At 42.5% G+C, this 21,267-nt stretch overlaps 1 protein-coding gene across 1 annotated transcript in view; it reads right to left on the bottom strand.

Annotated features, from left to right (window-relative positions):
• Positions 1-42: 42 nt before the first annotated feature.
• Positions 43-21,267, bottom strand: part of PLCH2 (phospholipase C eta 2) — a 67,653-nt gene continuing 46,428 nt past the window's right edge. Inside the window, exons 8-24 of the mRNA XM_062013083.1 lie at positions 20,778-20,871; positions 18,770-18,973; positions 18,173-18,293; positions 17,764-17,935; positions 17,405-17,512; positions 16,884-17,042; positions 16,492-16,584; positions 15,965-16,065; positions 14,935-15,032; positions 14,132-14,314; positions 13,594-13,701; positions 13,287-13,411; positions 12,423-12,507; positions 11,776-11,922; positions 11,294-11,373; positions 7,263-7,602; positions 43-3,098 (exon numbers count right to left, since the gene is read on the bottom strand). Coding sequence (XP_061869067.1) covers positions 1,354-3,098; positions 7,263-7,602; positions 11,294-11,373; positions 11,776-11,922; positions 12,423-12,507; positions 13,287-13,411; positions 13,594-13,701; positions 14,132-14,314; positions 14,935-15,032; positions 15,965-16,065; positions 16,492-16,584; positions 16,884-17,042; positions 17,405-17,512; positions 17,764-17,935; positions 18,173-18,293; positions 18,770-18,973; positions 20,778-20,871 — 3,963 coding nt within the window. The 3' untranslated portion in view covers positions 43-1,353. The remainder of the gene's footprint in view (positions 3,099-7,262; positions 7,603-11,293; positions 11,374-11,775; positions 11,923-12,422; positions 12,508-13,286; positions 13,412-13,593; positions 13,702-14,131; positions 14,315-14,934; positions 15,033-15,964; positions 16,066-16,491; positions 16,585-16,883; positions 17,043-17,404; positions 17,513-17,763; positions 17,936-18,172; positions 18,294-18,769; positions 18,974-20,777; positions 20,872-21,267) is intronic.

The following is a 21,267-nucleotide window of genomic DNA, read 5'->3' as shown; positions in this document are numbered from 1 at the left end:
AGGTTAAATATGTTTATTTTAGTAGTGTAAGGTGGGCTTACAAACAGTCTTTTGTTTAGGTATTGCAATATACACAAAAGAATCATTACAAACAAAGCAAAATATCCTCTCAATAATAGGGACTCTATGCAGCCTGAAATAAAATTACACCTCTCTCTTTTCAAATGCATCTCAGTAAACATTCTGCTCCATCACTGATAGAATGTACATCTATAATAAATGACATCATTCTCTGGGGAGAGGGACAACAACATCCCTACAAACACAAGTAGAAAAAATGGGGGGGAATGATGATGCTGTGTAGGTTGGTATTTCATTCTAAACATGGCCAGCTAAAAAATTAAATAGATATCTTTTTAAAACATATCATTGAAAATTTTGCATGGCAGTGCAATACAGAAAGAGTAAAATTCATCCAAAAAGTGCTATGTACAGCAGCATTGTTCAAACACCATACAGAAGGGACAGTGCTGTTCTCAAGAAGACTAGCATGCTTTGTAGCCATTTCTGCCTTAAAGCCAGAAGACATTTCCTGTCTATTTTTAGTAATTCCCTTCTCTCTCCTGTCTCATTCCCACAGATCATGTTGTGAGACAAGGAACAGTCACAGTTCAGTTTGTGTGCATGGGTACATATATGTGAAGACATACACTTGCATACACACAGATGTGTACATATAGTTATCTATATAAACAAGCTTTAAAAAAGCATTGCTTTGGAACATCGTGAGAGCTCTTCTTTAAAGAGTCAGACAATATGGACTTTCACTGAAATAAACAGCTCCATATGGAAGATGGACTTTATCTACTACATTATTAACTCATGAAACAATTAGAGTGCAAATTTGATTGTTTCCCAGAGAAGACACCCTCAGAGGCCTCAAACTCTTCCAAAGAATAAAACAGAAGAGGGAGCATGATCCTGAGCCCAGCCTGTTCTCATGGATCCACAATTTGTACGAGCAAAATTTACCTCAGCTGTCGTTAACATCACGTAGAGGTTTGCCTGTTATAGAAGCAACTGCTGAAATTAGTAAAGAATATGAGCAACTTGCAAATGCAAGAAGTTGTCACACACACAGGAGGCCAAATTTGAGGCTGGGAAAAGAAAAAATAATAAGGTCAGCTCATTAGAGCTGTAAAAATCCCACTTTCCAATTTCAGTTGGCTTTCTGTTTCCATGAACCGCTGACAAACGTAACACTCGTGTTCTTCTGGAGCCACGACACTAAGTGCCCTCACAAAGGGAAGGCCAGGAAGCACTAAGCCATATGAGGACAGTTTGTGCCTCTCAGGCCACTATGTTTTGTTTAGACAGGAATGTAAACATTGCCTTCTCCAGTGCTCCCCAGCATTACAGTTTGAGCATAAAGAAGACTTCTGTGTCGGCATTATAATCAGTTTGGTTCGTGGGCTGGGATGTAAACATGGCAGGAGAAGCTACATCCATACAAAGTGCTTTTGCAACACTGCAGGCTCCCTCTGGATTGCCCCTCTCCTCGATGGGGCTCCCGCTGAGCTGGCCCAGGCTCTGCAGCCGCTGCCTCTCCTGGGCTTGCTTCGCCCTGTTGGCAATGTACCGCACCCTGCTCTGGCTGCGAGACGAAGACCTGCGAAGGAGTCCCAGGCTCTCCCCTTCCTCTTCAGATTCAGTTGGATCAAGACTAATAGGAGAGGTGATATCGTTTTCCTGCTGGAAGGCCGTCAGCTTCTTTAGCTGCTCCGTCAGCCCATCCTGGGACTGGACCGAGGATCTGAGGCCTGGAGAGCGGCGCTGCTCCCGCATTGACCGAGTGACAAAGCTCCTGCTGATGCTACGGTATTTGCTTTCAAAAGTGCACACAATGTCATCAGAGGTGAGGTCTCCAAGACTCTTGGATTTTGCCTGGTTATTCCCAACCGTATCGTGTGCTTTGGATTTGTTGGCAGACTGTCTGAGGCTTTCTATGTAGAGCCTGCTCCACGTGTGCCTCCTAGGAATGGATGAGAACGTATCTTGAGGGCTCCTGGCAAGAGGTCGGGGGCACAGCTCATCCGCTGGCAGCTGGCCAGACCTCAGGTTCGGATTGGATTTGCTCTTGCTCACCAGTGGCATCTCGCTGCCGGCTGCTGTGGCAGACCGCGGGCGCAGCCCCTTCCGCAGGGCCAGCGGCTCGAAGCCGTCGTGGCGGATGCCAAGATCCGGGAGGCTTTTGCGAGCGAGATTGGGGAGGGAGAGATCGATCACAGTGTCGTTGGAGGACATGCTGGAAGAGGAAGACATGCTGTCACGATGATTGCTGCCATCTAGCTTGCTCCATATCCTGTCATTAACAGTGGCATCAAAGTACACTTCTGCTGCTGGAGACAGGCTGCTTGGAATTTTTATTAAGGCTGAGGAGTCTGACATCTTCAGTCCTTCACTCTTTGATCTTCTTGCTAACATGTAAGAGCTCATCTGAGAAACAGAAGCAGGCAGAGCCCGTGCAGCCTGGGCTTTCTGGACAGTGTCTGGAGGCAAAGTTGTCTGTGTGCTGCTAATCACATTGTTTCGCTGTGGTACAACAGGCGCTGCACCAAGTTGTTGCCCTTTGGAGTCAGTGGTGCTTTTCCTGTCTGGTAAAACCTGACCTGGTTGGTCATCTTGCTTCTGGCAGTTTGCAACAGGTTGGCCAGCACTCTGATCTGCTGCCACTCCCAGCCAGGCTGTCTGAGGATGTGCTGCTGATCCATACTGATCTTCAGCTTTACTGCATGCCTGTGTCCAACCATTTTCTTCTTTCAGACATCCTGCCATGCTCGTCCTCTCATCTCCCCGCACTACTAAACTTGTGTCAGCTCTTGTGACTACCTGTGCTTGGTCTACTGCAGCCAGATTTCTTCTTTGTTCTCTGGTGAGTAGAGATGCTTGAGGCTGGCTGGATGTGCTGCTTGCTTCTGATCGAGATTCAGTGGAATGATCAGACACAGACCCTTCCTCAGAATCACTGTAAGGAGCAACGGGTAGAGGGAAGAAAACGCTGGCATGATGGTTTTCATTGGCAATAACAGGCTCTTCAGTGATAGTTTCTAGGCTGCATAAAGAAGTGACTGACCTCTGTATGGAGAAATGGCAGACATCTGCTTGAGAGACATGAAAGACAGGGAGAGAAGAAAAAGAGACACAGGGTTCATTAGCTATCACAACTGCAGTTTAGCTGAAGTTTTATTTTCTATATGCTATCACTTTGGTTTTCAAGTAGTAGCTGCACATATTAACCATGCTAAAGGCAACAGAAATGTCTGCTCATGCAGTCTGGCCACCCAATAGCCCTGTTGCTTTCAAACAATCTCAGCTCATATAAAGTAGCACCATATTACTTTCTGATCATCTTATTCAAACAATTGTACCATCAATTTCGTTGTGTTCTGTGTGTCCCCTCTCAAACTAACTTTTCCTCCTCCTCCACCCAAGCACGACTTGAATTGCTCTTTTCCTTCCTTCCTTCCTTCCAGCACTCAAACTGTCAGTGCATCAGACCATAATCAGACCATGTATAATGATCAGAATGCCACTGCCCAACCAACAGATACGATCCCAACAATCTGTCACTCGGAAGAGAAGCAGCACAGGATCTCTGGAGTGGATCACAAAGACAATGATCTGTAGGCACACAATGGAAGGTAGTCAAACACAAACGAAATGAAAACTCCAAACAGAACAACCTTGTTTTCCTAGAAGCCTGTGGTTTGTTTTTTAAACCACACAGCTGCATGGTTCCTGAACAGCAGGCTGGCAGCACGATCCTGAGGAGTCACTACAAGCACCAATTACCTGAAGACAATGCTGTCTGCAGTGTTTAAACCCTGTACCCTAAGAGCCAAAGCAATCATGCCCAAAAGACTGTTTCCCACATCTCCAAACCACAATGCAAACATGCATTCCCGAACTAGCAAAGGCAGACAACAACCTTGGGAGTACAGGAGCAGATAATTATCGAGGTAGGAAACAAACACAAACCAGGACAAGGTGCTTGAATCAGTGACACTCAGGAGACAGTTACCTTTGACTTGCTGGTCCTTTCAGTTCTTAACTAGAGAGAGAAAGTGTGCATGTAGAATAATAGGACAGAACAGAGGAAAAATCCAGTTAATGTAGGGAAGGCAGGTGCAGATAACAGGAAAAAATTAGTGCTGAGGGAGGGAAGGGAAACAGACAGAAATATTCACACATTTTTGTAGGATCCTAAGAATTTCTGACCAACCAGAGCACTGAGTGGAACCCACAAATGGGTGAATGTTCAGTCCATTACTCTGTCACAGAAGGATAAAAACCAGATTTTGCTACGGTTCAAGAAACACAGAGCACTGAACTGGAGAAGGGAAGATGTCCTCCTCTCCTCCACAGCCCTCTCTTCAGGCTATGGAAAAAGATCATCTGTGTTACCAAAACCCACCAAGGACGCATCAGGCCTTTCCCTTCAGCACCAGCATTTCCAATCCAGCAGAGACAAGAAGCTCAGCAATGGGGACACTGTTCAGTGGCCTATATGGCATTAGCTGGGAGCGTTAGAGGGGAAGAAGACACACGTGCTCATAAGCAAGATCCACCGTTCATGACACAGCAGACATTTCAGTATCAAGAGGATTATCAGGAGGAGTCCAGAGCTGCTCAGACTAACCAGCTCTCCTTCTCCTCATCCAGGCTGGGCCATCAGCATAGTTTAAGGCACGCTTACAAGGCAAAACACTGGCAACTGTAATGCTGTTGCCATAAAGGGGACAACTGGAGACTATAGTTTCCTGTCCCATCCTCGTGGCACTTCCCATCAGCAGAATGGTAATTATGAAATGCAGCCCTGTTAGGCTGACATTACTGGTTTCCTTGGTTTCTTGGCCCAAAGCACTAAAATAACAAGAGGATGGGGAAAGCATGCTCTTTGTGCAAACACAGTGTCTGTCACTGGATCATCAGCATCCAGTCCAAGTGACTATTGCACCATTTCAAAGGTTTGCTGATTCCATGCTTGAGAAGTCAGATGGATTTAATCAAATTTCAAGCATATCACAATATTTGTTTAGTGACTTGGGGGGCTGGCAGGGGAGCTGGCACTGACAATGGGAAAGGGTTTCATATGCCACACCACTCAGAGCTTTTGAAAAGCCCAATGCCAATAATTTAGGCATAGAAAGAGTTCTGCTTTGGATTAGCATCAAGCCATGGGAACCAGCAAACTTCTCTCTCCCTCCCACTGTCCTGGTATTTCCCTCAAAGCTCAAAGCAGATACTGGGAAAAATAGGTTAAAAAAAAAGAGAGAGAAATACAGAAAAAGTGTAGCCACCCAACTAGATGAAACTGATCAAATAGAAGGTTTTCAGTTTCTGTATGAGGCTTTTAAGGAAGCCCAGTATAGATGGACATGAGAGTCTATCACTACAGAAGTGTTTGCATCTGAAGAAGCACCGAGGTCACTTAACTGCTCCTGAAAATGTAACCATCAGTGCCCAATGGCAATTAAGAGGGAGGAGGAGCTCTTGTAGTCACAGACAAAAGCTCTGTTTCCTTACTTCCTCTTCAGAATTCTATGAAACAGAAAAAAATCTTGTCCAAATCTCTCCCCTCCCCTCTCCTGCCAAATCAGGAAACTTTAAAAAAGCCAGTTTCCTTACTGAAATGTGGCCCTTGACTGCCTCTGCTCCTGTCTGCCACCCTCACAGACACACAGATCCCACTGACCACATGTGTATTCCTGGCTTGAAACAACCATGAACTGCTGTACCTTCGGCAGTCCTCCTTTCAGTGGGCACATTTTCCTTGGCAGCTGGGAAATGCTGGCAGTCCCCTCAGCTTGGCTGATGTCAGCTAACGCCACATCACATACCTTGCTGCTTTATATTCTGCAACAGTGCCCTCAGGTCACAGCCAAATCATTCCCCTGACATTAAGCACATCTATAAACGTTTGCATACTGGGGATTTACACATTTAGGACCAGAATGGTCTGTTGTATTCATGAAGTGATTTCCTGAATAACCCAGACCAGAATATTCTGTCCAGGACTCCCTGAACTGATGGCAGTAATTTTGCAAGGTCTTTGAGGAAGGAGCTGGTTTTCCTGTTAGCAGAGTGCACATTAGATACCATTCCTGACGTGGTTATCCCTCAGGGAAACACAAATGCTGGCAATGGGAATACTGTTTGTTGGTACATGTTTGCCATACTCAATTCCACCTTAATGCTCTGGTTTGGATCTTAAAATTTCCTTAGTATCATACCACATTCACCCAAAAATCCCCAAGAAAACAAAAGCCCCTGAACAAACAATCTAAACACTGATGCACTAGTGACACTGAAACTACTGCAAATGGTGAGCCAGGCATGGAAAGGACTAATCTATGCCAGACATATCTAGGGAAGAAAGAAAATAACAACATTTATGCAGCCTTTTTTCTGTCACTGCCAAAAGCAAAGAACAAGAGCTCTTGGTAGCACAACACATGGGAGATTCTACGTAACGATGCTATGCAGAAGCCGAGACAATGATGTGGCCTAAGGTGGAGAGGGTGAAGCAAATCTGGTCTTACCAGTAAAGAATATAGGGGATTTACTTCGAATTTCCTCCAGTTTTTGAACGAACAAGGCGTTCATTTCCCTCTGCAGGGTGCCCACTTGCCTTCGAGAAGTTTCAGACCAGCGCTTGGGGAACTCTGGGCTTCCAAGGCTTTCTAGACTGCTGGAGTTGGAGGATATAGAGCCATTGCTGGCTGCAACCAAGTTGACAGTGCTTCCATACTTGCCACCTGATTGGCACTGCCACCGCTGCCGGGAATGAGCCTTTATCCCGTGACATTTAGATTCAACGTGTTTCTTCCCTGTGGTCACAAAAGACTGAGCACTCCTTGGTACATCCTCGGCAGTCCCAGGGCTGCTGTGAGGCTGCAAATCTGCCGGTGGCCTGGGCTGACCTGTCACACCCCAGGTTTTGAGCTCTAACCTCTCTTCTCCAGTTATACTTCTATACTGATCGTGGTGAAGTATATCTTTAGCAATAGGCCTGGTAGGATGATCACTCGACTTGCACTCTAGATCTGGGCTCTCCTGGGAACCAATCATGCATTTCATGCAATTGGTGGCCACTCCAATCCTGCCAGAGCTGTTGATGGCACAGCGTGCAAAGACGCTTTGCTTCTCGCTCTGGTGCTCCTGGAGCCGGACCCTGTTAGACCTCTGTATGGGTTCACTGAAAGCAGCACCCCCTTGAGCACAGCTCTGGCTTTTGGCTTTACGAGAACTATGGGCCTTACCTTTCAACCCCTTGCCATGTACCTCCCCACTGGCACCGTCCCGGGGAGCTGGTGACAGAGAAGCACTTTCTGGCTCTTGCTCAAAGCGAGGCTGTGAGGTGGTTTCCATTTCATGGTCTTCACCGGCCCCTTCACAGCTGCTGTCTTTTGTGTCAAAAGTGATTTCAGGAAAGCCCTTCTTGTTCTTCTTCTGGCTTTTGGTGGGTGCACTGGCTGTCCGCCTCAAGATGTGGCTGCTAAAGGAATGTTTGCGATGGAGCTGCCCAGCAGCATGACTGTCCAGAGAGGCCTGCTTTGGATTTCTGAGAAACAGGCCTTTTAGACCTAGAGTTTGTTTGGCCTGGAAAATTAAATAGAAAAAAGAGTTCTTAACAGAAAATGCAGGACTCTCCTGTGGGCACTGGAGCTGTACAAATGATCTGCTCCCGTATGCCCACACATACAGAGGCTCCTGCCATGTTCCCATCAGCAGCATGAGAACCAAACCAGAAACAGGGCAGACACCAAAAAAGAAATCAGTAAGCAGCAGCTTTGCAAAACCTCCTGTCTGTGAGTGACCAGCACTCATGCTTTAGACAAGGAATTTGTGCTGTGGAACAGAATCCTCAGCTCTGGACAAAACTAAATGGTCTGAGTAGAAGAAACTGAATGAAACCGAAGTTCACAAAGCAAGCTACAGAAGTGGTGGTCACTCTGAATTAAAGTAATTTTACTTTTACTTGTCATGCAATGTGAGGTGGTTACAGAATTTAGCTGATGGTGACCTTAAGCTAAAGAATGCTCTTGACTTAAACCAGATAATAATAAACTAGATGTTAAAATGGAGATTCACATTCTTTGGGTAATGTTGGGAAATACACAGGTTTGCACTTCAGTTGAATTGGGCACTGTCATGAATAGCACAACACCATCATGTTGAATGACATGCACGACAAAGGATCATCAAATATTCTGCTTTCTACCTGAGTGATTACATTTTGGTCATTTCCTACCATACAACACTTATCCAAAGACATTCATCTATGTTCTCAGCATTGGAGGAACACACTGTAAACAAGTGAAGTTAGTCAGGGTGATAATACAGAACTTCATATAGTTCAGTACTTGTTTAAGCATTACAAATGTATATTCACCACCACATAAATCTCCCACCACCATACAAGTGATTTACATTTCAGTGGAACAGTTGCAGCATTCCTGTAAACATTCCAGGTGTACTTGCCAACTTTTAAAGCAACAGGCTGATAAAGAGTACTCTGGGTTTGCTTTGTCTATAGAGACTTATACACATAAATCACCTAAAGGACAGAAAGAGGTATTTCCCTGTATTTCCCAGTCAGTCTCTCTTTAGTGGCTGGAGCATAAAGAATGAAGAAAAACAGAGCACAGGAGCCCATGACTGAAATCATTGTAAGAATCCCATGATAAAATCTGACCAGAGGCCGTGTTTGTTGGCACTTGCTGTCACTTCAATTTTTACCCTGCCATGTCATGTGAGGTCACATTTCTGCAGTGCCAAACAATGGCAAAGAAATGTCTCATTTCAATTACAATGGTCTGTCTTTCACTCCAAAATACTCAAGTGCATGCTCATGCATTTCAAATGTTGCTTTGGAGGACCCAATGGGTAGATGTAAGCTGCACTGTACAGCAAGCCTGGGTTCAGTGTCAGGAGGAGATGATTTAAGAGAGACCCAAAACAGCCTTTAAAAACAGCCTTTAAAAGTATATGCAGGAGAAGATAAAAGGTAGGGATTGATTGTTTTCCACACAAGGCGAAGAAAATGTAATTTAAGTATTAGTAGACCTTCTGTGACAGCCAGACTATTGACCAGTCTGCTTGGATCACTGTGGACTCACTTTCACTAGAAATCATTTGTTAATGCTCCAGTGGAGACAAGTTGGCAAGTACATGAAGTCACATAAAAATCCATTTTTATCAAAATCAGCCAGTAGAAATATCTGCAAAGCAGCAGAAACTGTCAGACACACACAGACAAATGACACCCAACAGGAAGAGAAGAGAAGCACTGATGGAATGGGTGACACGCAGTGCAGGGATCATTCTAGCTTGTTTGGTGCATCTCTGTTAAGCTAGCCACTGTTCCTCGAATCCATGGAGAGATTCAGGAACCCAAAGACAAACTTGGGTCACTTAGGGAAAAAAAAAGTTGAAAAAAAGGAAAAAACCAAGAGAGAGAGAGAGAGAGAGAGAGAGAGAGAGAGCCATTCTGAGGGAGATCCAGAACATGTGCTTCCAGCTCCCAGCCCAGCTCTTACAGGTCTATCTCATCCTTTGAAGCCCACAATTTAGCAAACAATTCACTGCTAATGTTCTTTGCTGGGTGAAGGAAGTGGTTTTAATTATACCACACCAGAGAAATGACTGTAGAGGCAGAGAGTCAAAGACAGAAAGGGAGGGTACAGAAGGACTTTTATCCTGGATCTGCTCCACACATGGAGGGCTCTCTGGCTGATCAATGAGCCAACAGAACTGACCAAGTCAAATGTTGTAATTCATGTTATGTGAGTTGAAGAGCTTCAAAAATCTAATAAGGAGACATTGATGCCAATGAAGCAACTAGTTAGAGGCATGCAGGTGTGTGGTGGTGGTCACTGCACCTCCCTGAGGCAGGAGGGGTACCTTCAAGGCGTCTAAAATGCTCTGCTTCTAAAAGTAGACTTTTGTGACACAGAGAAGCCCACTGAAATCACAAACAGACAGAGTAAAGACAAAACAACAGTGAGGGAGGATCTCAGAGATATGCATGTCTAGAAACCAATAAAAAAGATCTGCAATACATGAACAGGCTACAGCAGAGACAGAGACAAGGCAAAGCATGTCCAGGAAATCGTGCCATCCAGAAGAGATTTCAGTTAAACACAAGTGAAGGTGAAAAAAACACCTCTAAGACTCTGCCTCAGTAATATCAAGCTACTAAGGAGGCAGAGTATCTTCATTTAGAAAAAAAGCCCCAGGAGTTAATGTTTGCATTAGAATATCTGGGTTAATAGAGGATGGGTAAAACCAGGCTGACACCTGTGGTGATTTCTCTGTCCATAATTAAGAGAGAGGAAACAGAGAAATAATTCTAGTAGAGTCCATGTATCTAATCACAGCAGTGCACAGCACCAGCATCTTAGCACCAGCAAACCCAAAGAGACTGTAATGATAATTAAAGGCAATAAAAGACATCTAATAGACTTAGAACATGAAAAGGGAATAAAGCAATCAAAAAACCAAACCAGTGCAGTAGATTGGGAGCTAGTGGGTAAGGACAGGGAGGAGACACCATGATACACAAAGGTCTTTCAGTTGTTTAAAACACTTACCAACAAAATCTAACATCCTCAAAATAGCTGTCAAAGTTTAAATGGGCACGTTACCCTACTGCAAATTCTAACTATCATTGTCCAGTTACTCATGGAGAAGCCAAAAAGAGCAAATAATTATGTAAAGCTAGGTAAAGTAAGGACTGAAAGAGAGATAATGCCTTGGAATATTGCCAAAGAAGATTTGAGGTGAAAACTCCCATTCACAAAACTATGAACGTTGTGTAGGAAGTATCAGGCAAGACTCCTAGACCTGCCAGGATGAAGCTGTACCTGCCTGAAGGCTTTGCATGAGACATCAAATAAAGCAAGCAGAAACTGAGCTACAATGTTTAAAGTGACATTCTTTCCAGAAACAGCCCTTCTTGCTGTAAGTACAAAACGAAGCTTCCCTGGGATTTATCTCCATTTCATCCCACAGAAGTCTGGATTAAAATCTAGCAGTTTAAAAGCTGGTTTCCCTTTTAAGAAATGTTTTAATTCCTTTTACATGAACAGCACAGGAACTCAGAACTCCCAGCCTGTTCAATGCTGCCTCCTGCTGTCGCAATGCTGATACTACAGCTTGCTAGTAAAGAGAGCTCAGCCTGTCATTGAGTGTGGATATAAGCTTTCACTCATCGGGCTTCCCTAGGGAGATACAAAACTCTGTCAGTTCATGTCTGCAAGCTGTGTTACATGACACTGAAGGCACTCACCTTACCACAGATGTCATTAATAGCTACATGAACAAAGATGGATGCCTCTTCTATACCTTCCAGGTACACGTGGCGGTAACCTGAAACAGAGTGAACAGAGCTGACAAGGAGTTGAAACAGATGACAGGAAGGGCAGCTGGAGATTTGCCTTTTGTAAACAGCAAAATTAATGAACCATTTTCCCCCCAGCTCCTCACTGCAATAAGCACCCAGACTTGTGCATTACCTAGCCATACTTGTTATCTAACAATAACATCACTTACAAACCTAACTGCCACTCCTTGTCCCTTCTGTCTCATAGAGAAGCCATGTCAGTTATAAGCCAGTAGTGGACCAAGGCAGAGAACTCAGGGTCCAGACTCCCTGACTGGTGCCCTAACTAGAAATTTCTGTAGCAGATACATGCACACAAATTAATCCAGTATTTGCAGCATAAGTTATCACAGTTATTCTAGCCAGCTGATGTAGGATCTCTGTCTTACCTGGCATCATGCTGCTGAAGGCTATTGTTCTCTGGCCAATAAAATCACGCCCAATTGGATCATGATCCCACACAAGGAACCGAATCAGTGCAATCTCTGGCATGTGTACTGTGAACACCAACGTCTCCTCCCACATCGGGTTGAAACCTCAGAATGAAGCAATCAGCTTTTAGTTATCTCATTCACAAGATGCAAGAAGAAAAAAGACTACCTACAGAAGGAATGCAGAAACTGCACTCTCACTCTGGTTTTCCTAATAGTTTGATGGCTGTTCTTGGAAAAGTCAGTACTGTCACCCCCCTCAGCACAGACACAACAGCACAAGAGCCTGCAAGACACAGAGTTGGATCTTACTTAAGTTTGGTCCTGCTTTCAGCAGGTGTTTGGGACAATCTGACTTTTTTGAACACAGCAAGCTCAAAATTCCCTTCTGTCACACACAGTAAGTCAGACAAATGACTTGTTGCAAGAGCTTCATACTATTGTATCAACTCAGTCAAACGATTCAAGACTCAAGTCTGATTAACATCAAGGACACTTAAATCAGTTTTTTGGTGCTTTGCCAAAATAGGCACCAAATTGTTGTCCTTATACACAGAGGGAGGATGTTGCAGCCATAAAAAACTCTAAAACCCACATAATCTTACCATTATCATCAACTACTCTAGTTTGTTCTTTGAAGCAATCAACAGGTAAGCCTATAACTTCTACTTCAACAAACGGGTCTATGATCTGGAAAACAGAAAGTATCAAATATTGAAAAGAGAGAGTGACAAAGATGAAACTCAAGCACACAGCTTTTACAATGTGGGCACTGTACATTATTAACAATTATTGGTCCTGAGCCTTTCTGCAGCAGATTATTATGCTGATGAGAGATTGCTGGCTAAATCATCTTAAAGCACAGTTTACAATAATCACGTTGCATACATCTGCGATAACTTTTCTGCTCTATTTTATTCCTCTGTTCTAAAATGAACTTTAAGCAATGTTCTGCAGATGAATGCTCTCTAATTTGGTGGATCTGAGTAAATGCTTTAAAATATCTTCAAAACAGGTATAATGACAAATATGTTCTAAAGCAGCAACATTTAAAAAGTTCAAAAAGAATCACCTGTTGAAATTCTGTGTCACTGTGGCACAACAGCCAAGGCAATGGTCAAAACTAATGGGAGACAGGAGCTCTACTTCTGGCTGATTGGCAAACACCTATTACTACCTTCCACTTCTGGAAGAAAGTCTGCTTAGAATGTAAGCTTGAAAAACTTGTCTTGTACAAGACATTACCTCAGTCTTACCCAAGATTAGGAAGCCTTTGACTCTGTTGAGATCTCTCTTAATTAAATGTGAATCTCAACTGAATTACAAGTTTCCTGAAGGCAACAGTGAGAAGGACATCTGGAGATCATAGATGACCATCATCTTGGCAGAAAGTTAAATCCTCATCCTTAGCCCAGCCAATATGGAAACAAATCTTCAACACACAAAAGCAATCACCAGTTGTGTCATACCTCTCCTCTGTCTCCCAACATGGAATCACGTGGTTTTGGGAGCTGTTGACCGCTGATAATTCTTAGAACCAGCTGCTTCTTCAACTGACCTGGCAGTGGGTCTTCAGAATTGGGATTAAAGATGCCTGTAAGAACGAGAAGTCACACAGTGTGAAAGAAATGCAATTTTGGGGATGCCTCTAGTTACAGATACCTTCTGGTTTATTTGCTTCTAGGATCAGACACATATTTTTAAACAAATTATAATAAGGATCCACACTCACTCTTCTCATGCCATGGATCCAGTTACTTTGCTTGGTTTTGTTACCTTGACACATGCAGTTTGGTTTGAGGACGTAGCCACAGTTCCCATTGGCACTGAATTTGGCCCTGTTAAGTTGCAGCATTCTCCCCTCTGACTGATAGTTTAGTGCAACTGTTAAAAAAGAAAAAGAAGATATTACTGAGCACATTAACAACTTTGTTGTTTCAGAACCAAGCTAAAGGAAGGACATATAATACATTTTCATGTTTGACTCCTTGGATGCAAAAGCTTAAATGTTTTATGTAAAAGAATTCTCTTATGCAACACACATCACAGCTTCAGGGAGAAAAGCTCTCCAAAAGAGTCTGAACTCTGAAGTCTTCTTGCATTTCAGAAGCTCATTTATTTCCATTTATCAGCCAACTACTTGCATGTAAGACATGTTTGAGGTAATCTATCTAGGCAACATCATAGACAGTAATAAGGAAGACCCAACTGTCAGTGAAGTTGGATGAGCAGAGAACTCGAGACTACTTTAGGGAGTGATTCTGATTCTGAAGCTCCTATTAAAACATCCCTCCCAAGTTTTCTTTCTGCTCACCAAGTTGGCAGCCTGCATTCCAGAATGGCTGGGGATTGTAGTTGCTAGAGTCCACACGATAAGAAGATGGGTAGATGCGGGACAACTGATGCTGGTTGAAACGTAGATACTGTGCTGGCTTTTGCTGCAGTATCTGGTGGGCTTTTGTTTCACTGAAAGATGAAACCTGCCAGCTAGAAGAGACTACAAAGGAAAGAAGGACATTAGAAGTAATCTCATTTATTTGTTACCTAGGTAAAACATTCAAAACTCTACAGCACTAGTTTTGTATAACCATCAACATCACTTGAATATATCCCACTCAGAACCAGGCTTTTGTTTCATCCCAGCTGGGTCACTGTGTTTACTGGAGGAGGTGATTTATGGTTGTGGAAATTCATCTGAATATGAAGGGCTGTTGAAAAAAAAAGTATTTAAGGTGTTTTGGATTTGCTCAAGAAGGAAAGTGTTTTCTGACAAGCCATCTTCTGTTTCTGAAACTTTTAACTAAAACCTGGTTCCTGTCAAAATAAGATGCAGAAATCATTGAAAGAGGACTGAAATGCTCTAGCAATTTAATGCTGATAGTTCACCAGATTTGACTTAAAAATCAGGACTTTAAGCCTGAAATGCTCTTTGGACCATTTTACCCAAAAGCATAACTAAGTTGTCTGTTATTGCATAGCAGCTTCACTCTGTGCAGCTTTTCTCTTAAGATCTTTTCAGGGTAAAGGCCAATGAATAGGAAACCAGCTTTTAATAACAAGATATGTAAGAAGATAAATCTTTTGACTTTTTTGTACGACACTTTTAGTTCAACTTACTTTCAGCTTCGACATCATGGATGCCAACAGACTTTGTGTATTTCACCAGGTCAGAAAGTGCCCTGCACAGCTTCATCGTTTTCTTCTGTCTGTTTGTCCTACAAAGATTAAAAAAAACAAATGAAACAAGTCACATGAATGAAGGGCTGGATTTTACCTTTCTTATTTAAAAAATAAATCAGGTAAACAATATAGGAAGGTTTTCTTCTACCAAGGAGGTACTTAATAGTTTTAAATCACATAGAGTTTGTCAAAGCACTTAAGTTGTGTCAGCAATGGCATGAAAGTTTACAGAACAAGCCCTGTTCTTACACGTTAATGGCAGACACAAATGATCACATACTAAGATCTGGTGAGGAGGGCTCTAAATTGATTTGACCAAAGGGTTGGGTATCTATCCATATACCTATTTACTTCTCTAGTCAAGTGCTAGCAAAAAATCTTCTCAAATCCTAAATGAACAGTAAGAAAGCAATGCTCTGATCCTGCTCATTTGCTTCAGGTTACCACTAACAACATATCTACTAAGCTCCCAAAAAAATGCCCCAGTATCCCAGAGAACTTGATCCAGTCTCTTACTTTTGAAGCCTGAAGCTTAAGCAACCACTCTACTAAGGATCTTTGATGTCAGGATGTTTGAAAAGGTAATTTTAAAAGGAAAATCAAAATCATCACCTGAAGGTTGATGCAATTTCCTTTGGCAAATTATAGAACAACTGAAAAAACCCGTCTGGGGATGTGATCCATTGAAATCCACCTTAACAGGGCACCAGTCAAATGGCCTGTGTCAGCTGGATGGTAAGAGCTCAAAACACATACAAGGTCCATTGTACTTTGTCAATTAGTCTGGGTGGTACCAAGAGATCATTCTGATGATCTTGTGGCAGACATCAGATCTATCCTTATACCAAATCCCTGTCATGTACCTGCAGCCTTCAGGTAATTGGCTTCTAGACCTGAAGCTCTTGCATTCAGTGGCTACATCTCTGTAGGTATGGAAACAGAATTGTCAGATCACTTTTTAACAAACCTGCTGCAATGTACAGAGCTCCTGGCTACATTTCCTTGAGAATCCGAATCATCTTCACCCTCTTCCAGACTTGTTGCCTTTTTCAATTTGCTTCCTTTTTTCTGTGTCACAAGGAAATAAAACCAGAGTGTTGTAACGGTCTGATCAGCGTGTGGGCAGCTGGATACAACTCTGCTGTGTTATGCCAAGCAGTATGTTACTTACAGAAAATGGGAAATTACAGCCTTTGTAATAGTACTGCAGAACAATATGCATGCAGATGGGCAAGACTCAGCCCAAGCTCGGTGCTTGTTTATAAAGGAATCACAAATCCTCAGCTAAAAGGTGCAAATGGGTTTTAGTGTTTTTCAGGTGATGTGTTGGATACCTTTAGACCTTGATGTAAACTGAAACTGGTGAACAGTCTGATAGCAAGCCTCTGCCAGACATTGCAATGATGACATTCCTCTCTACCACTTCTGTGCAAAGAATAAAATCTACCCAAGAACATAACCTTTAGTGTAGGTCTCATCTCCTGAGCGGCTCACCTTGCGCTTAGAAAAACTGCCCATCAAGGACCGGTTGTGCCTTTTATTGGTACTGAAATCTTCCCCGGATTCCACATCATCCTCAAGTTTATTCTAAAGCAATAAAAAAAGAAAGAACGATGCAGCAGACCAGAGTGCTACAGACAGCACATCTGAACAGCACCTGAAATAGTTCTGGAAGCAATCCTCCCTGGAGTGTCAAGAGAACTGGACCAGACCAATGCACACTTTCTTTTTCCTTAACACAAGCAGAGTACAAGACCTTGTATCCTGGCAGTAACTGCCATCAGTTTTGTCCATGGGAACTTTCAGAGCAGCCAGAAATCACACAGATACATAACAATCACAGATCAGGTCTAGGGGAAAAGGGAAATGCAATAAAATATGCTCACCTTCTTACTGTCTGATCTGAGAGCAGCCTTTCCTGACGGTGGCAGAGTGGTAACTGTAAAATTGTTTGGGTCTTCACAGTCACGAATTTTAGATTCTTTTATCAGTGAGTCAAGTTTTTTCTTTGCTATATTCTCTACTCTTTTCCTATTAGTAGATGCCTACAAACAAAACAGAATCACTTGACCAGGTAGCAATGAAACAAGCCTTAGTAATCCTATTGAGGACTCATGCAAAATAAAATACTATGTGCCAGAAAGAAGGGAAAAAAAAGAGAAGAGAAAAAACCTCAACACACCCAGTCATAACATGTTACTGTCTCATTTTATTATGAAAGATGACACTTTTCTTACTGGCATGAATTTCTCCATCCATTTAATGAAAGAAAAAGAAACATTATTTGGCATCTCTCTATAAATAGCATTTGTGAGGGCTAAGTTGAAAAGAATCGTGGCAAAAGTCATTCCTAGCAATGAAAATACATTTTCACATACATTTATATTCAAATGGTCACTTAACTTACATCTCCATTCATGAGTTTGCAGTCATCATCAATCTCATCAGCACTGTCCTCGTCAGAAACTTCACCCTCCTCTGCATCATCACTGATGTTGGCTGGGAGTTTTTTTCCCTAGAAGGTAAAATGATTTCATGGGTAGGTTAGCACACAGCTCTTCCTATCACATATTAAAAAAAACAATAAAAATTATTCAAAGCATGCAGGTCATGTTCCTACTGATTGAGAAGACACTTATTCAGAACCTCAGGTACCAAGTTCTTAAAGACTGCTGTTTGTAAAATGATTTAAGTCAGGGTATGAGGGATGACCAGGCCAAAACCAAAATCATCACAGGGGGATGGAAAAATGAAGCAGGTTTTTACCTTAACCAGTATCTTTCCTTTAAGACTTGCTGGTGAAGGGAGCTTGGTAGAATCATCATTGTGCACTGAAGACAGATCTAGTTTGTCTCCCAGAATTTCTGTAAGATACTGAGCCATCTTCTTCTGCTGAGCGACACTGCAATGGTTCTCAATGGACAAGATAACAGGATACCTGGCAGAGACATAAGCTGGTATCACCAACTGCAAATGTAGCTTTTCTAGGGTTAAGGCAGTGTGGGTTATTACTGTCTGAGCCACTCATCTAACAGGCATCACCACCACTGATACCCACAGCAGTCAGATAAATCAGCATGGGCGGAGGACTAACACTAATTGCCTTTACAAGGATACCAGGGAACACTCCAGTTTATAGCCCTGAGACTCAAAAGTCAGCAGACTGTATACATACTCATTCTTGACAAAGGCATATTTGTTGATAGTTTCAATCACATCTTTGAAGAGAATTTTGGAAGTCAAAGTGTATCCATGGTGGACAATTGGTTCACCGTCTGGCCCATCCCAGCAGTCAACTGTAGAACAGAAACAATGACACTCATCAGACTGGCCTTCTTCAAAACTGTGGAAACTCTTTGATGGCCAGGATATTAAAGATGATTATGAAGCAGGTACTGCTCCAGAAAGGCAGAACAAACATCAGAAGGGATTTCACATAAAAGCTTCCTGGTCACTGCAGAGACTGTCAACTTTGCACATAATAAAACCCTCCTTCTCTTATCAGAAAACACCAGCTTTTCTCTCACATGTGGCAGGAACTCTGCTATATTTGCCAGTCTGGCTGTCATATGCTTGGCTAGAAAGTACCTGCACCAATACATTCTACTGAATGTCAGTATCCTCTCTATGAAAATATGTTGACTTTTTTCTTCCTCAATAGCAAGGTCACTACTCTTCAAATGCCAACATTATCATATCTTCTGCAGAGTCTCCCTTTACAGAGGAGACACAAAACTATGGAGCCTGCTGATAGTTCCTTTTTGATCTTTACCTTCCACACAACGGCAGCCAGATTGTAGCACCCATGCATACATGTCCACCCTGGACTGGGACATCAGTTGATCTCCCATGAGGTAGGTATTATGTGAAGAGGTAATGAAATAGTGACTCAAAGGGTAACTCATGTCCTGATGCACTTGGTAGTGTTCTGGGTTGAATATGTCCCCCGATGGACTCCGCATGTAATTGGTGAAACCTGTAAACAAACAAAACTAGAAATAACACAGTTTTGTCCTTGATGCTGCAGCCTTCCAAAAATCAGTCTAAGAATGCATCCCTACATTAAGCAACACATTCATGAACATGTCAGTAAGACAGATAAATAAATACCACCACTACAACTGAACTGTCACAATGACCAATTGCTTCCAAGGAATTTCTAGTTGCCTTCTACATTTCTTTGATCTGCCTTTCCTGAAAAAATAAATCTATTTAATCCAAACCTGACATTTTAAGGTTATATTTGAGTCAAAAGCTTCTGCTGAGACATTAAGTTGCATGGCATACAAAAGCCTTCAGAGATCTGCAGCAATATCCTGGTATTGCCCCTCAGAATTGAATGATATGTGGTATTGTACTGCCCAGAGACAGTTTTGAGAGGCCCAACAGTCTGAAGCAAGTGAGATACTCTCCTTTCCTCTGTTTCCCCTGAAAATGCCAGAATGTCAACACACACTGGTTTGTACAAGTCTCTAACTTTGACATGACACTGCATGCACACACACACGCGTGGATGGATGAGATCTGCAGTGTTGTGTTACTGTCACTTTGTGATAGTTCACTCCAGATAAGACACTGAAAAATCAATTCTCTGTAGTACTTTCAGTGATACTGCCAGAAAAATTTCTTTTCTGAAGCAGCAGGAACCTTGCAAATCACACAGACATTACCTAGACTATTTCTGCACTAAAACTATCATTCTTGTTCAGAGGCAAAGTTCCAGCAAGCTATGGTGTTCATCTCTGTGCAATCGCTGCTCTCAGATCACCAGTATACATTTGTGCACATATACACACTCTCACAGCAGATCTGTAGCAGACACCCACCTGGGGCTGCTCTCTAATCCTAACCCATAAACACTCCACTGCCTTATCATCCACTGTCACACAAAGCACTATTTTATAGATCAGGTTAGTTTTTGAAAGCTTTTTCTTCCAAGACCAAAAACTACAACTGTTTGAAAAGCCCAGTCTTACCCTTCCAGATATTAGGAAGGTAAGATAATGAACCTGATTATTAATTATTGTATGACTGTCACTGACTGTAAAGCATCCAAAAATAAAAACATGAATACATCAGCTGCTACACTCTGTGGCACCAGTACAAGCTTTAAAATAAGTTGAAAATTTAGTCTGAAAGTAGAACAGACCTGAATCCATCCCAAACAACCATCATTTCTTGCAGAAAAACAACCTTACACAATGTACCAGAACCTATTCACTTCTTCATGCAGTAAACCAAACTGAACTTTTATTTTGCCACTTTTCAATATGACAGCAGAATGTAACTCCTGAGGAATGTGCTCTGTCTTTGGAGGCAATAAGAATCAGTCCTCAAAAGAAGAGCTACCACCATGATGGTATAGTATCAATATGTTCAGAGTGAAGGCTGTAGCAGCAGAGGTCATGAAAGCATGCTTCTATAGACAAATTTCATCTGTCATTCCACTTCACACGTTTAGTCTGGATCAAATTACTGCCTATTAAAACTTAAAGGATTTCCAAAAATACCTGCAGGAATGACCCAGTTAATGCTGCTGTTTTCCAAAAGCACAAATAAAGCCACATGCAGCTCCAGCTGACCTTCAATGACTGCTGCTTCATCATATCCTTTTAGAATTCTTAGCAAATTACAGATATTAAGGAAACAACCCTACTGGGTAGCATACCAAACACAACCAAATGCTATGACTATATGTTATGCAAAGGAATGCAAGGTCCTCGTAAGCATTTAAACAGCTGCTTCTTTTATATAAAAACATGCTACACAAGCCAGCTCACCGTCAATTCCAAGAGCTCCCTCCTTCTTGTTCTCCAGGCATGGTTCAAATTTGCTGATGATTTCCAGGCAGTGTTCTTTAGTCACATTTGTCATCTACGGATGACAAAAGCAGCAAAAACGAAGCGTTAAGCAGCAATCACATCTTCCCTTTGCTATTTCCTCTGGATGCAGTTGAACAACTGCCCCGATTACCCATGGTGGTACTAAGGATTTCCAGTTACCCAGTGACATTCTCACTCCTGCCAATCAGTGTCAGGTCAGATAAGAACTAGGCTGCTTTGTGAAAAGTTTCTGTCCTATTGGCAGCTGCCTGATCACAGCCAATAAAGACACTTCTGCTTTGTAGGTCAAATCTGGTTAGGCTGTTATTAGGCACAGAGAGCATCCAAACAGAACAAGCTTTGTCACAAACCAACAGGATTTCTCTTGCAGGATCAGAGGATTAGTTTGCATTATCAACGGGTTTTTAATTTAAAATAAAGCAAGAAA

The sequence above is a fragment of the Colius striatus genome, chromosome 21 (assembly GCF_028858725.1).
Source record: "Colius striatus isolate bColStr4 chromosome 21, bColStr4.1.hap1, whole genome shotgun sequence".
NCBI classification, from domain to species: Eukaryota; Metazoa; Chordata; class Aves; order Coliiformes; family Coliidae; genus Colius; species Colius striatus.
The sequence above is the reverse complement of the archived record's forward strand: the minus strand, read 5'-3'. Positions and strand labels throughout refer to the sequence as shown.